Source organism: Typha latifolia, chromosome 4 (genome assembly GCF_019914945.1).
Source record: "Typha latifolia isolate L0001 chromosome 4, TyphaL0001v2, whole genome shotgun sequence".
NCBI lineage: Eukaryota > Viridiplantae > Streptophyta > Magnoliopsida > Poales > Typhaceae > Typha > Typha latifolia.
In genome coordinates, this window is record NC_133089.1 from 18098614 (window position 1) to 18115886 (window position 17273).

The following is a 17273-nucleotide window of genomic DNA, read 5'->3' on the forward strand; positions in this document are numbered from 1 at the left end:
ATTGAGATTACAGCCCAGTGAGTACGTCAACAGCGGAAAACATCTCTCCTTTTCTTTTGAGAAAGTGAGAAAAATAAAAATAAAATAAAAGAAAAAGAGAGAGAGAGAAAGAAAAAAGAATACAAAATAGAGGCCCTGCTATGTCAAAGTTCGACAGTTGCATTTGCAGATGATGAAACAACTAACCAAAGTAAACCTGATCCAGTACTCCCTAGAAGATCTCAACTTGTGGTACATGTTAATAACACACATTCTAAAAGAACAGGACAAAATTTGTTTATCTTGTCAAAGATGATACTCAAGCAGACGAATAAAGTACATGCCCGAAGAAAGAGAGATTTAAATGTCTATTCCAGGAAACAACAAAAAAAACTTGCAATAAATATACACGAAACAAAAGCCTAACACTTAGGTGAGAATAATTTTCACAAAGTAATGCCCAAGCAGATCTCCGACGATGCAGTGAGACCACAGCTTTGCCAAATCTCACACATCTTAACCTCCTCTTAGCCAAATTCCAAGCCAACTCAGTGCTACATCTAAAAGAGGATCAAAACACAAGAACCAAATTTCTAGGCAAAGAGGGGCACATATTTCCAAACTATAGTCAATCTGTGGACAACATATCCTTTAATAAGTCTCATTAATAATGTCTCATTGACATCGACTATCAACAAATTGCTGGTGATTTGATGGTCAGCAGCAAGGGGAAATAATGCTAATGCACACAACAGGCTGGCCTGCAAAATTTCTTAAACTCCAGATAATAAATGATCTTTGGCAACACAGCAACAAGTCCTTTCGAATCTCTTGCTTTCCACTGTTAAAATATTGCATGTCCAACAACTGAGACCCTGTGCTGTTGTGTGATGTCCATTTCGGGAGCCGCATTCATATTATAATAAAGGCCTAGATCATCAACTTCACCACCCAAACTGTCCCTGGATCTACTCAAGTATTGGCAGGTAATCGTGAAAAGTTATGCAGGATGCATGATTAAGATGGAACTTGTTGCAAACATCAAACAATGCATGTGCAAGTAGACACCTTTCAGCATCGGATATGCTCATCCAACCCCTCTCAGACACCTGCAGATCAGAACACAAAATAATACGACGTAAGGGAGAATTCAGAGTACATAATACAACAATTTCCACTCTGCTGATCATATAAATACAGCACATTTCCTTGCGCATAGAAAGTTACTGCTGCAAATAAAATGACTTAAAATACTCAGAATTTTTCACAAACAAGAACATAGATTGCTATAAGAAAAACATATCCACTGTTTTATTGTTGGCTTAAGAGTTATCTCAAAACCATGGACAAACACTATACTAGGGTAATATAATAGTGGTATTAGTGAAACAGCATAAAACATCACTTATCCAAAATTAGATTGGTTGCAAGTGAATTGCAGCTCCAACCAGCAAACCCAGAATTTAGATATATTTTATCTTATGTTCTAAACAGCGAGCAAAATTAGAATATTGTGTTGACACTTCTCATCAGAAAACTGAGTTAAAGTTCTGAATTCTGATTACTAACCTAACTGAGTTGAATTATTTTTCTCCAACGGCTTCTTTTGGCTATCAGAATGTACGCCTTCCTGACCCTGGTAAGTAGACGGCAAAAGTGGTCCAATAATCTTTCTTCTAGTGGACGCAGTTTCCTTCAGCTTCCTTTTCCGAAGTCGCTTTCTTTGAGCCCTTGTGAGCCTTTTAGGATCAGAATCACTTGCACTACTTGGTGAACATTCCTTTTCCACATAATCACCATCTTCTGCCCCAAATATTGGTCAGAACATGTTTCCTGATGGTTTTTAATTTATACATTACTATATCTTCCCATACCTGGGTCAAAATCGACGTTTATGTCCTCAGAAAGAGTTGGCACTGATTCTTCTTCGTTCAAGTTTATCTATTCAATGCGTAACAGACATAATTTCAAGAACAACGTAACCAACTCATTTACCCAGCAACATATATATAAAGATGAAATAAAAAGATCCCTCTCTCCTTTTTTCCTCCTTTGTGAAAAATTTCCACCTGATATATAATATGTGGGGAGAATATTTCAGTCAGTCGAACTCAATTGGTACAGCAATCCTCGCCCACATGGATTATAAAGGAGAATACTTCTCTGATCACATAATAACGGCGAAATCGAGAGAGAGAGAGAGAGAGAGAGAAAAAAGTAGAGCTTACAGGAGGAAGAAGTGGGGGATGGTAGAGATTTAGCAGTGCCTCGTGAAACTTCGTCCTCCGCTTCTCTCTTTTCCTCTTCTCCATCTTCCTCCAGGCAACGGATGAGCCGTCCTGTCGTTTATTGAGCCATTAGGTTATTATTAAGTTATTCGTAGGCGGATGTGATTCCGTCGCAAGGGAGGGAGGGAGAGGTATCCTGATCCCGCGTCGTCTGTGTAATTTTGAGCTTGTAAATTATATCCGGCCCATCTCTTTGGGTCCTGACTCCTGAGTTGTGGACTGCAGGCCCATCAGATAACTACAAATTAAACAGCCTATTTTTTTATAATCAATTTTGGCATTCTCATTTCGGGTTTGGAAGTAGTTCCCACTTCCCAGTAGTTCCCCCTTCTCTCACTCTTTACTCTTTAGAAATAACCGCTCGATGTCCGGGCCCAGCTCAAAATTTATAATGTAAATTTTTACATCAAAATTTTAAATGCTCATAAACTTATTTTAGGGCTATATTTTTTCTTAGAAGAATTAAGTTTAAATTAATTTAAATTTAAATTTAATATGAGATCATCCTCTGGAGGAAACTAACATAAGAGGAGAGAGAGAGAGAGAGAGAGAGAGAGAGAGAGAGAGAGAGAGAGAGAGAGAGAGAGAGAGAGAGGGAAAAAGAAGAAAAACCTTACATGGGAGTCAACCTTAGATCTCATGTGTATAATAATGCGATATTAATAATTTCTAATTTATTACAAAATGGAATATGAATATATTATCAAATTATGTCAAAAGAATGCTATCATTTAATATATAAAAAAAACCTAATCTTCCATGTAATTTTTTTTTTCATTAACTACAAACAGGCTCCTAAACTATAGCTTAGATAAAAAGACAATCTTTTTTCGATATATAAATTAAACAACTATATCAGTCCTCCCAAAATAATAGACCTTAAAATCTCACATTATTCACACATACCATTCCCATGAGAAATCCATCAAATAACTCCAACAGTAATCTAACATATAACTTACACCATAAATTATAAGACCCAACGACTTTTTTCGTGTCTAAATTTACATAGGAATACATGAAGAAGCTTCAATTACAGCCGTTCATAAAGAATGGTAAGGCTTCTTAAATCTTCCTACTCCATATGCAAGGTAGGAACGCCCCCTTAAATAATAATAATAATAATAACATATATAAGAAACACCATTATAGAGGAGCGCCAGAAAGCCATCTTTCAAGCATTGCCAGGCATTCCTTTGGTTTGTATTCTGGAGCAGTGTGCCCTGCACCCTATATGACAAAAACCTTTAATTTGAAGCATCATCTTCCACATCAATTTGGCTATAACGTTCTATTGATATTCTCAATGAAAGCACTTACCTTCACAGTTGCAAATGTAAGGTTGTAAGAGTAAGTCCTTGTGAATCTGAGAATCCAACAGTAAGTAGAAAGAAAGGAAAACAAAAATGAAGGTAAAAGAATTTGAAACTCGCTTTTGGAGCTGAATAATGTCTGAAACGATTCACATAATTTGAACTCACCCAGCAACCTGCCCATCTACAGACCATGGCCGCCAGTCATCCACAATGGAAAAATTAAGAGATCTAATCCACGCTTGCGTGCTAATAAAAGGTATAACCATGTCATGATCACCACTGCATGAGGCAATGTGCAACTCTTGAGAGTGACATTTGGTATAGCGTATAAAGCAATTTCTTATGGCAAATGTAGTGAAGAAGATGAGATAAAAGGCAAGGGATTTCACCTATATATCAAAGCTGGGTAACCTTTAGTGGTGAGCTTGAGATGAAATATCACGGAACTCAGGATATCTTTTGTATATAGTAGATCAGCACATCGATGCCAAGAAGGAACCGTTCCCTGCATGAAATCAATCAATCCAAGTCCCTGAGCTTCTGGTTCATGATTTAGAAATATCATGTTTCTTGTGTCAGGCAATTCAACTTGAAGAATATATATATATATATATATATATATATATATATATGCAGGAAAGAAATGTGCAGTGTATTCAATATCTTGTGTCAATTGTTGCAATTAAGCAGAATAATAAGAGGTCTAATGAATAGCAGCAGCATGCATGATACATCCGATGATGGATTGGTGCTTGATTCCATCAGATTAAGTGCAGGATTGAAAATGTTATACCTCATGAATGCCAAGAGTCTGTCTCACGGTATCATTATTTGCCCAAAACTTGGACAACAAGTATCCAGAACTCTGGCAGCATGTAATGGTAGATATTAGAAGTTTTTCTTCAAGAAAGCATCAAAACATACACACACAGACAGAGAGAGAGAGAAAGAGAAAGAGAGAGAGAGAGAGAGAGAGAGAGAGAGAGAGAGAGAGAGAGAGAGAGAGAGAGAGAGAGAGAGAGAGAGAGAGAGAGAGAGAGAGAGATTGTGATGGGCATTAACTCTACATTCCAAAGGAGGAATTGCCGGTTCTGATAAAGAGAGCTCGTTACTATGGTCTAGTAGTAATTTCCTTCTGTCTGCAGCAACTCTGTCCGGATGCGGGCTCATAAATTCACACTTTGGCTCCAAAATATGCCCACCATTGATGTCCTCAGTACACTGCATATTATAAAACCTTTTGGTTAGAGCATCTCCTCCAAATATGGAGCTAAAATGGAGCAAGAGCCGGATCCACTCTAATGCACCGGACTCCATATATATTATAATAATAATATAATATATATTATTATATTAGCTATTTTAAATTGCTTAATAGATCATCTTAGCGTTATTATTTTTTATTAAAAAAATATGGTTAGAAAACTCTCATCGAGATCTTTAAAATAAGATTAATATTCAATAGATTTAGAAGTAATTTATAAATTACTAATTTTTTAATCAAACGCATCGAAATTACATTACATAAAATAAACATCAAAATAAGCATTACATGTCATTAACTAAAAATATCAAAATTACATTACCTAAAATAAGCATAAATTAACCAAATATAATAAAAGTAATAGATGTTTAATATTCTAGTAAGTCATCTCCGTAGCCACCGTTTCTGGTTCCGTAACCACCTTCTCTTTCTTGACTGTGTTCACCTTCTTGCGATGAACCTCCGACTTGAAAATGAAAATGAATATTACTTATGGAAGAGGCACGGGAATGAAGGAATATAATTTTTAATATAATTTTTATTTGATGTATTTCATTTTTAATTTATTTCATGTTTGATGTATTTCATATCTAATGTATTTTAATTTTTAATATTTACATTGAGGATAATTTTGAGTAATTATATTTTAGGATACATAATTTATTAGACTCATTTTTATAAATAATAAAAAAATAAAATAAAATTAATTCAAAAATAATTTAATATTAGACTCATTTTAAAGGTCTTGATGAGACCTTTCCAATGGTATTATTTTTGTTAAAAAATGATTAGTAAAACTAATTATATACTCAGTTTAACTAACTAAATTATTTAACAAAGGATACAAATGGAATTAAAATTATTGAATATAACACTTATTGGGTAATTTTGATATTTTCAAAAAATTGATATGACAAATGGAGCCCGACTCTATTTTTATGGTGGGGCTCCAAATTTGGAGCCCTATTTAGAGCTCGGTTGGAATACCGGGCTCCAAATTTGGAGTTTTGGAGCCCGGTTGGAGATGCTCTTACAGATATGGAAAACCTACTTAAATCTTTCCCACCTTATCTATAGCTTGAAGGTAAATTGCACATCGCACATTTCTAGGACTGCTATATTGCTCTCCACAGCTCTTCCTGGCTAACTGCAAGAAAGAAGTGCACATCCTGAATATAAAGTATAAAGGTACTGTAATAGAACAGCTTGAAGAGTGTAAAATACATTTTCTTCATGATTATATTTTACACAGTGAGAAAAAAAAACCTAGCCAGTAAATAGAAATTAATGAAAAATCATTCCCCTTATTAAGGTTATATTGGGTTCAGCTTCCCAGTTGGAAAATCAATGTTTATGGCAAAGATTATATTTAACTGTAAACTAGCATATGTATACGTTATGCATGACCACCTTTCCATCTAATTTCCAATAAAAAAGAAAGGTTTAGCAATGTATTTAAAAATCACAAATAATTTTAGGATTTTGATTGTTCAAGACATTTAGCAAGATATTAAACAAAAAGCATCAAGAATCTGGATATCAGAAATGGGTATCTACTAAAAAAATGCATTAAAAATGAATAAAAAGTTATTATCACCTCATAGAGTTCATCAGATATTAGTGCCATCCCATGAGCAAATGGAACTTTGGCACCATCATCGAACATTTTATCAGTCAATGGATTGCCAAGCAGGTAGCCCTGTTATCATGTTCATCAAAGGAGATCACCAACATAGAAGAACGAGCCAACCATATGTGATGGTAGTTTTTTCCCCTAACAGCACAAGAAAATCCTAGAAGATGAAAGTGAAAGAGCAATAATATCATTACTAAGAAGGGAAGTCCTATAGTGTGTTAAAATCATAAAACCGCTTAAGAGAATTCAGTATAACTTCACTCATTGTAATCCTTAATGTAAGATTCTTGGAGCAGTCCTCTGCTATATAGGCATAGTTCTTGGAGCAGTCCTCTTCACAATAATTGAAATAAATGGTATAGGATAATCAACAAAAAGAACAGACCATTAAGTGATCACCAAGATAACAGAAAGAAGTAGAGAAAAAGCACATTATATCTGCTATGAATAATGACAAGTCTACACTTTTTTTTTATTTTGAGAGTTGCTGCAACCTTGAGATTGGAAAGTGGATCATCACTTGATGCTTTACCTGTAAAGGGATGCACAAAAAAAAAAAGATCCTGTTAGAAAATAGTCAGATTTGAGTTTCTATGGTTATCTTATCTATAAAGGAAATAAACGCTTTGTTTTATTCACTCTTCATAGACTTCATAAAGCATGTTTCATTCGTATTAAGCTTTTCATTTTCTTTCCGAAACATCTGGAAGATGTTGCTGAATGATAGTGCACTTTGGGGGTAGAAAAAAAAACGTCCCGAGAGAACAACTTGTCTAACAACTTAAAATACGTAGAGATATATGTGATGCCATAGTCTACTGAGTACAATATTTAACGATGCGAACGACATTTATAGCTTGATTTATCGTAATAAAGCTACTGGATTAACCAACGAAAGAAGAAAGAGTATCACCGGTTGCAATTTCAAGGGTGACAGCTGGGACGATCTTGCCAGAATAGGAATCACCAGCGATGTAAAGGGGATTCGTCTTAAACTCCGGGTGTTGGACAAACCACTGCACACACATATAATATCAAACGGCCCGAAAACAAATCCCAGTTGTATATGGATGATCCAAGAAATGTACAAGGGGTCAGTCAGTCCACAATCTACTCTTACCTTCCTAAGAAAAATGAGGATGTGGCTCACTGCTTTGGTGTCGCTGGAATTGTAGCCCTCCTCCGTTGTGGAATACGAGAACCCAGTTCCCACCGGGGAATCAAGAAATATAATGTTGCTCACCTAAAAGATAATTAAGTACAAGACCCAGAGAGAGAACAGAGAGAGAGAGATCTGACTAGACTACAAACCGTTGTCCAAGAGTAATTTCTATAGCGTAGGGTTGGCAGACCACCCTTGAAGCCTGGGGCATCAAAGTTTAATGGTCCTGCATAAATAATACTTATAATTTCAAACAGGAGAAAGCATTCAGGACTGTTCAAATCTCTAAAGCTGCAGGTTGTGGATCATGATCCTGTAATCTTGGAACTCATCTGTCAGAAATTTTATTAAGGCACATCTTACCTATCTCAAAGACTAATCCGGAGAAGGCGGAACAGCCGGGTCCTCCCGTGAGCCAGAGAAGCAGAGGATCCGCCTCTGGGTCCCTCTCCGACTTTATGAAGTAGTAAAAGAGCTGCACCCCCTTCAATTCGTCTACCTCCACGTACCTGAGAGAGATGAGATGAAACCAGAACAATTCATTAAGAAATATTTTCTACCAAACAACAAATCCACCATACCATACAACTAACTAGCTTAAACTTACCCGGTTTCCAATGAAAAGGGTAGAGGCCCGTCGAACCCAGGTAGGCTCGTGACGCTCTTCGCAGCTGACACAGTCAGATGCCAAGAAGAACATAACAAGGCCTGCACCAGAAGATACAAATGGAGAAAAGGGAGAGACTCCATGGTTTCCACTTCCGATTGGTGTGGTGGATGTGGCTGCCTTTCTGTTGTTGCGGATGAATACTACTGTTGGGTCTCCAGCTGGGGATAAAATTTGATCGATCCATTCTTTCTGTCGTTAGCGTAGAGAACTCTTTTTTCTAAAAAAAATTATTAACGTAGAGAACCGAACCAAGGAATATTTTGTTGGTCATCATCCAAATCACTGTTGACCTACCAAGATTGTCCTTTAATCCAACCAGCACAGACGTTTTCCTTTTTTCTTCTTGTCAGTTATAATACCCTGTTTACTTGAGATTTTTTCTTTTGGCAATTTATATAAAAAAATCTATTATGATATTATTTTTTCATTCCTATCTATTTTAGTTTACTTATTATAATTAGGGGTGTAAACGAGGCGAGCATGAGAAAGCTGACTCTAGCTCAGTGTAACGCCCTCGCCCGGCATGGGCACGTGCGGCACACGCGACAGATCGGACGAGGTCCGTCACGCATAGATAACTCATGTATACATACAATCACGACATCATCAAATACTACCGGCTAACATATTCATGCTCACATAATTCAACACCAAATAAATCATACTATCAACTAAATAAACTTGTTAATGTATGAATATCCAAGTCCATAATAATATACACTAGACTACTACATAATCTAGTAGGACTCACATAGACCATGACAAACCATCAAAATACAATTAAACAATTGATACACGAGTACACTATAATCTGACATGTACTATACAAATCATCATCTGATATAATAAAATGTAAATATAACAAACAACGATACAACTCAATTTCTATACAAACTATCATCTATACCGTATCGCACATATAACTCACCTCATCAATCTAAAATATATTCTTAGGATATCAAGTCGCTATCACATATCACATATATGAAAGGTTAGAAAAAAATAAAAAGAGTCATGAGAAAAAGGCTCAGTGAATAGACCTTATCCCGAATCAGTGATGCCAAACAGAGAGTAAATCATGTACTTGATAATATGAATCAGAAAGAGTATCATGTCGTGAATGAGTCATGAGGGCATTCTCAATAATATATAAATGAAAAATAGATAACATGTCATAACTGATAAAAGTATATAATCCTCGACAATGAATAAACAAATCTCCATGTCATACTATTATCATAACTCTCTCTCAAATATGACACATGATGCATGCCGACCATGATCATGCTATGATATCAAATGCAACCATATATGATATATATTGACTACTCAAAAATTAAGTAATCAGATGATAATAAAATCATATGCATTTCTTAGTCATCTCAGTTATCAATGTCAGTTCTATATGCCATATCATACTAGACCACTGTGTATAGTCAACACCCGGTACCCAGTCTCAGCATCATGCTTGAAAGCTCAGAGCATATTCTGTCATCCACTAATTGTATCAACATCCATCCAGACTAGGCACCCTTCTAGCTGATAGAAATATCATGAGGATAACTCGCCACATATGCCCTAGTGAATGACATGTGTCTGAATATCTACTGCGCACACAGACTAACAACCTCGGACATAAAGCCAACAGGATCGCGACTATGTCGAGCGATCAATCATCCACCAAGGGCGTCCTAACCCTCGCGCTCACTCGCGTATTCTCATGCTTTCTAATTAGAATTAATTCAAGTAAAATATAAATATTTATTAGATATAGAATCACTTCTCTTTTATTTTTTTATTACATAACTAGGTTATATTATAGATACGATTCAAATACTATAATTATATTATTATTATCATAAAATGTTAGTTATAACATAAGGAGAAAGATTTATTTTTATTTATTTATAATATTTTAAATATATAATTATAAAGTAGAAGCTAAATAATTATAAATGGGATATAAGTATAGATAAGATCTATTTATAATAAATTTATAATTCTTAGTGTTTTTTGATTAATCATAAATTATATATAGTATTTACTTAATTACACAACATAATAAATAAATTAATTAATTAACAAGACTAAGTATCTTATTCTATGCACAATAGTATGCAATAAATTATTAAAATTACTTAAAATGCATAAATTTAATATAAATAAATAAATATAAGTATTACCTATATTTATGCGTAATAGTTATAACATAATTAATTGTTAATTATAATAATTAAAATTAATAATCATCATGTCGAAGAATATATATATTATTATGAACATAATTAATGTCTAAATAATTTATCTGGCATTTATGAAAAAGTAATACCCAATTAAATAAATAAACAAACATAAAATAAAGTAGATAATAAAAACAATGTCACCAGAGCCGAGCACTGTTGTAGAAGCAGAAGGAGCTAAGAGAGAAGAAGAATGGAAGAAGAAGGAAGAAAGAAAAGGAAGAAAGAGAAAGAAGAAAGAAGGAAGAAGAAGAGAGGAAGAAAGGAAGGGAGGAGGAGGACTTGACGCCGACGGGAAGGGCACCGACCGCTAGTGGCCAGCCTGCGGTCGACCTCTCCCCGGCGGCTTGGCTCCGTCGAGCCCGAGCCCAAGAGTGCAAACGAGGGGGGGAGAGAGATAGGAGAGGGAGGAGGAGGCTCACCGTGTCAGTGGAGGTGGCGGCAGCTGCAGGGAAAAAGAGATTTAGAGGGAGAGAAAGAGAGGCGATGGGGTTGGTGGTGGGCTGCAGCTGCGCTGGGGCCCGCCGCGGTAAGATGGCTACGGCGATGCTAGGGGGTGCGTGGCACCCTAGGTAGCTCCCCTTTTGCATGGGCATGAGGCCAGCCACACTATGCCCGCCATGTCGTGCCCATAACATTTTTTTTATATAGTTCTAGGTTGTTACACTTAGGCTCGACGATGAGGCGACAGCGATGGCGGCTTGCCGAAGGAGACCGAAGGAGTAAGAGGAGGCTGGAGGAGATTTTGTTAGGCATAGTCTTCTTTTATATAGAATGTGAACTACCTCTGCTTTGAGTCATTTATCCTCTTTTATCTAAGTTCTTCCTCTCTACATTGCTCTCTCTCTCTCTCTGGTAACGCCCCGCCTGGCACGTGCACGCACACGCGCCCACACGGCACGCGCGGCACACGCGACAGGTCGGGCGGGGTCCATCATGCATAGATACACTCCTGTGCACATACAATCATGACATCATTAAATAACACATGCTAACATATCCATGATCACATAATCCATCGCCAAATAAATCATACTATCAACCAAATAAATTTGTTAACATATGAATATCCACGTCCATAATAATATACACTAGACCACTATATAATCTGGCAGGACTCACATAGGCCATAACAAACCATCAAGATAGAACTAAACAACTGATACACGAGTGCTATAAAATCTGACATATACTATACAAATCATCATCTGATACAATAAAGTGCAAATATAACAAACAACGATACAACTCAATGTCTGGTTAAATTATCTTCTCTACCGTCTCGCATCAATAGCTCACATCATCATCACTCTAAAATATCTTCTCAAGATATCTCAGGTCGTTTTCACGTACCACAAATCTGAAAGGTTAGAAAAGAAAATAAAAAGAATCATGAGCAAAAGGCTCAGTGAATAGACCTTACCCTGAATCAGTGATGCCGAACAGAAAGTAAATCATGTACTAGATAATATGAATCAGAAAGAGTATCATGTCATAAATGAGTATATGAATGTATTCTCAATAATATATAAATGAAAAATAGATAACATGTCATAACTGATAAAAGTATATCATCATCGACCATGAGTAAACAAATCTCTGTATCATACTATCATCATAACTCTCTCTCTCTCAAATATGACACATGATGCATGCCGACCATGATCACGTTATAATATCAAATGCAATCATATATGATATATATTGACCACTCGATAATCAAGTAACCAAATGATAATGAAATCATATGCATTTTTCAATATCATAATCATCACCGACATCTCGGTATAATATCATCATACTAGACTACTGTGCACAGTCAACACCCGGTACTCGGTCTCAACATCATGCCCGAAGGTTACGAGCATACTCTGCCATCCATAAGGAGTATCTCAAATATAACCATACCCTGCCATCAGCTAAGGGTATCAACATCCATCCAGACCGGGCACCCCACATAGTTGATAGAAACATCGTGAGGATAACTCGCCACATAAGCCATGGCGAACGGCATGTGTCCGATTGTCTGTGGGCACAGACTTAACTGACCTCGGACATGGGCCACGAGATATTGCATATCAGCGACCATAATCATCACTCCAGGCACCCCTAACTCTGGCGCCTACTCGGGTATCCTCATGCTTTCTATCAACTATCCTATCAATCACATTTCATGCTTTTCTTTCTAAATGTCAGATCACATGCATATATCCAGTACGATAACGAGTCAATGTATAACATGAATTTAGGTGGAAAAGGAATCAAGAGAAAATGATGCAATGTAGTCTCCAACTGTATCGTCAATACATGCATACTCATGCTACATATTAACTCGGTAAACAAGCATAATAGTAGAATCATTTCTAATCATTTCTATATATATCACCAATGTACTCATATTCCAAATCAGCATAATCGAATGCATGATAAAATATGCTCGACTATAATCATCTCTAGATAAAATCATATAATCATGCTAGAGGTCAAAACATGTATGTACATAAATATATAATATAACATAATTTGATAAAGACGTCTAAGTGATAAGACTACTCACCGTCTGATCAGAAGATACAAACGACGCATCTGTCACATCCGTCAGGTAACCGAGTGACACTCATCGCTAGCAAGGTCCACGGGGTCTCAAATAAGGGGTTCGGGATCTGAAATATTTAAGTAGTATGATATTAAGTGTTTATCTAATTAGAATTAATTCAGTTAAAATATAAAGGTTTATTAGGTTTATTAGGTTTAGAATCACTTTTTTTATTTTTGATTACATAACTAGGTCTGTAATATAGATACGATTCAAATATTATAATTTTTTATTATTATAAAATATTAGTTATAACATAAGGTGAAGAGGCATGTTTTTTTTTATTGAGAGTATTTTTGAATATATAATTATAAAATAAAATAAATAAAATAAAAGGCTAAATAAGTATAGACAATGTCTAATTTTAATTAATTTTATAATTCATACACTATCTTAATTAATTAGGGATAACATAGTCTTTACTCGATAAAATAATAAATAAATAACTAAATAAACTTAGTATTTTATTTGTTGCAGAATAATAATAAAACTAATAGAAATACTTAAAATATATATGATGAGGGTATTAGAATATAAATTTAATAATTATAATTTACAAATCTATCTATTAATCTAATAGATATGTAAATAAATAAATAAATATAAGTATTACCTATATTTATACCTAATTAATCACTAATTATAAAAATTATCATTAATAAAATTATATTGAAGAATATATAATATTATTAAAATATTTAATGTCTAAATAATCTATTTGCATTAATTAAGAAGAAAAATACCTAAATAAATAACATAAATAAACTAATTAAATCTGCCGAGCCCAGCACTGTCTGCTACAGTGCTGGGCCGAGCCCAACACTGTTCAGAAAGAAAGAGAAGGAGCTGAGGAAGAAGGAGAAAAAGAAAGAAAGAAAGAAAGAAAGAAAGAAAGAAAGAAAGAAGAAGAAGAAGAAGAAGAAGAGAAGAGGAAGAGAAGAAAGAGAGGAGGTGAGGGAGGAGGTTGCGGACCCGGGCCGGCGGGGAGGGCACCGGCCGCTGCTGGCCAGCCAGCGGCCGGCTTCTCGCCGGCGGCTCCGCTCCGACGAGCCCAACCTCGGGCAAGAGAGAGAGAGAGAGAGAAGGAAAGAGAGGGGGAGTGAGAGGTCTCACCGGCGGCGGCTCGAGGGAAGGTGTCGGTAGCCGAGAGAGAGAGTAGAGTGAGAGAGGGTAGCCGAGAGAGAGAGAGAGAGAGAGAGATTTAAAAGAGAGAGAGAGAGAGAGAGAGAGAGGCGGTGGAGGAGGAGTTCGGCGCCCCGCCGGGGCCCACCGCGGCCAGCTGGCCGCAGGCGCATGGCGCCCCACCAAGCTGCATGAGCAGCTGGCATGGGCACGAGGCCGGCCACAGTGTGGCCGGTCGCGTCGTGCCCATAAATTTTTTTTATTTTTTTATTTTTTTTGGGGGGGATTGAGTTGTTACACACACACTCTCTCTCTCTCTCTCTCTCTCTCTCTCTCTCTCTCTCTCTAAAGTGCTGATGCAAAGTTTGCTCGCTGCTCCAATAAATGCTTCCTCCCCCCGTCGGAGTTTGGAGTGCCAAGGGAGAGATTGAAATGGGAAACAACGAGGACGTTACTAATAAATGTTTTCTCTTTTGAATTACTCATCGAAATAAATAGGAATTGCTACCTCCTCAGCTATATAAATAACTGCTCTCTAGACTTGACAAGCCTGGACCTCTACTCCTCTACTTAGAGATGGGGACTTAGACATCACATTTATTGCTGCAGAACTCTTTGCACTCTATCATATAATACATAAGCATAGGTAAAATAGGCATAGTATACCATGAGCATCTCTATTACCTGATAAGTCTTCAAGTGTATTAGTGTATATATATATATATATGTATGTTTGTATTAATATATATGCATATAGCCTGCAGTTAGGCTGGTTTCTAACCGGGCAAAATGTTGCTCGGCTCGAAATTTAAATCGACGAATTTGTTGGCCCAAAGCTAGGAGATGTGATTGGTTGGGTGAAGCAAGGCAGCTTTGAGGGAGGCGTGGGGATCTTTATATGCATCTTTCTTCTTGGAGGAGTGCTCTTCTGTTCTGTATGAGCTTAATGAATGTTTGCAAGGAATATATTAGTTGGATAATTTATTCAATAGTTAAAGAATGTATCAAGTGGATGTCTTCCAGTACAATAAATTTTCACTATACAGCTTTGAGGGAGTTGTTTCCAGGGGTCGATGACAAGCGACTAACGGAGATGATTTATGGCGCCGGAGAGCTAGTGGGGGCGAAATGCGAGGCGATCGACATTGCGAAGGCTGCCGTGTACTTGGCTTCCGACGAGGCTAAGTATGTGAGTGGGCATAACCTTGTCGTTGATGGAGCTTTCACCACATACAAAAGCGCGGGGCTTTTCGTCGAGGACTGAATTAACTTTGATTCCAATATTTGGACTACTGCAAGTACGTTATATTGGGAAGTTGTAATAACACTGTTTCAGATGAGAAGCTTCTGTACCTTATATTCTTAATATAATAAAAAGAATATATATATATATAGATAAAGGCGTGCAAATAATACAAAGGTATCAAATCCATAGTAGAACTACAAAGATAAGATAAAATCCCAACGCATAAATATAAGATATTTAATTTGTATTTAGAATGGGGTTTCTTTACTAGTAATAATATACTCTACTGTTCATAGTAAATATATATTGTTTGCATTTCTTTGTAACAAAATGTGTATCTCTTTAAACTGAATTTGTTCATTTTTATACTAGATGCACATTTTTTCATATAAGAAATATACACAAGATCTTAGTTTTGTTATTTTGAAAACTAAAATATTTTTGTCTGCAAATGCCCTATATATATATATATATGTATTAGATAATTTAAAAATAAAATATTTAAAAAATAAAACAACGTTGTATAAATATTTTGTCGTTGAGTTAAAGATCGTGAGAAGGATGAATAGAGTTAATATAATTAATACACTACCAAACAAAGATTGAAGCTTGACATGCAAATCAGGTACTTGGCAGCCATTGATTGGCTGTGATATCAGCAATTGAGAGTAAAAATATTAAGCAACTCTTCGTTTGCATCCTGACTACAAGAAATCCATGCAGTTGGGTGCCGCAGACGATCGGGCGTTGAAAAATAACACTTTTATAGGTGGTTTCTTTTTCCCCCCCTCAACTGGGAAAAAAAATAGAACATATATTTAGAGTTAGGTAAAGATTCATTTCACACCTTGATACCCTTCACACATTTCATTCAAAGTCAAGCACCAGGATTACCCAACAATGACAATGAGTTATAAAAAAAAATTCATTAAGCTTTACATTATGAAAGATCATTGGACGCTGAATTGCAGAGATATTTTAAGAGGGTTTCTTCCGTGCAATCGAATTAATTTTTTATCAATCAATTTGATGAAGATCTAACGGTTAAGATCTTTAAGGGTATAATAGGAATGAAAGATATTACTGGTTTAGCAGGTAATTTTTTTTAGATATATAATCTTGCACATTATTTTTTAACAATTATATTATCTTAATATTTTATTAAGTAAAAGACATATATATCATTAACTGAGAGTAATGTATATATATTAAAATAAGGGTATTGATGTCTTTTATAATTAACTTGATGAAATTTTAATTACATTTTATCTTTTTAATTATTTTTTATTATTTACATATATCTCTCATTAGTTTAAGATTGATTTAAATTAAATTTTAATAGATAGAGATAGAGAATTATATTTAAATTAAAGTTTATCTTCAAATAATCAAATTTAAAATATTTAATATTAAATGATATTTCCTATAATTAAGACATAATTATATTTAAGAAAGAAATCTTAACGAAAAAAATGTGTAGAGCGCCGTACTTATCAATTACTTTGATGAAGATTTAATGGTTAAGATCTTCAAGAGTATAACAAAAAAATTGGAAAGTTAGGCACACGTAATTAATCTTCTTAACTGATATACTCTTTTTCTTATGTAATGTGGTTTTAGAACCGATACTGGAAAACTGGTACCGGGTATGAAAACTGGCTATTATAGTCGTTGGATTAAGATTATAATTTTTAAAGATGCATTGAAGTATTTGCGTATTTTTAATTGCTGACAAGTGACGGGCATCACCAAAA

General features: G+C 35.6%; 2 protein-coding genes and 1 long non-coding RNA gene across 7 annotated transcripts; all 3 read right to left on the reverse strand.

Annotated features, from left to right (window-relative positions):
• Positions 1–320: 320 nt before the first annotated feature.
• On the reverse strand, positions 321–2389 carry LOC140785450 (uncharacterized). Of its 4 annotated transcripts, none has more exons than XR_012108466.1 (4): positions 2208–2364; positions 1854–2048; positions 1549–1779; positions 321–1088 (listed from the first exon to the last, which is right to left on the reverse strand). XR_012108466.1 is itself a non-coding variant. In XM_073133268.1 (4 exons), the coding sequence occupies exons 1-4, from the start codon at positions 2289–2291 to the stop codon at positions 1081–1083; spliced, it is 393 nt and encodes a 130-aa protein (XP_072989369.1). In that variant the 5' UTR covers positions 2292–2389; the 3' UTR covers positions 321–1080. The 4 variants fall into 4 exon arrangements, 2 of the variants coding, with proteins under 2 accessions (XP_072989369.1, XP_072989370.1); XR_012108467.1 differs by having other exon boundaries at positions 1549–1782; positions 2208–2342; XM_073133268.1 differs by having other exon boundaries at positions 1549–1782; positions 1854–1920; positions 2208–2389.
• Positions 2390–3197: 808 nt separating this feature from the next.
• On the reverse strand, positions 3198–8484 carry LOC140787315 (serine carboxypeptidase-like 2). 2 transcript variants are annotated; one of them, XM_073136174.1, is made up of 14 exons: positions 8253–8484; positions 8009–8154; positions 7795–7871; positions 7604–7726; positions 7397–7499; positions 6978–7015; positions 6445–6546; positions 5914–5994; positions 4646–4804; positions 4377–4448; positions 3973–4088; positions 3749–3862; positions 3588–3633; positions 3198–3497 (listed from the first exon to the last, which is right to left on the reverse strand). In XM_073136174.1, exons 1-14 carry the CDS (start codon positions 8393–8395, stop codon positions 3414–3416), a joined length of 1404 nt encoding a protein of 467 aa, XP_072992275.1. In that variant the 5' UTR covers positions 8396–8484; the 3' UTR covers positions 3198–3413. The 2 variants fall into 2 exon arrangements, with proteins under 2 accessions (XP_072992275.1, XP_072992274.1); XM_073136173.1 differs by having other exon boundaries at positions 3588–3645.
• Positions 8485–11635: 3151 nt separating this feature from the next.
• On the reverse strand, positions 11636–14342 carry LOC140787391 (uncharacterized). The gene is made up of 3 exons (XR_012108840.1): positions 14265–14342; positions 13113–13218; positions 11636–11915 (listed from the first exon to the last, which is right to left on the reverse strand). It is a non-coding gene; the product is annotated as an uncharacterized lncRNA (long non-coding RNA).
• Positions 14343–17273: the final 2931 nt, after the last annotated feature.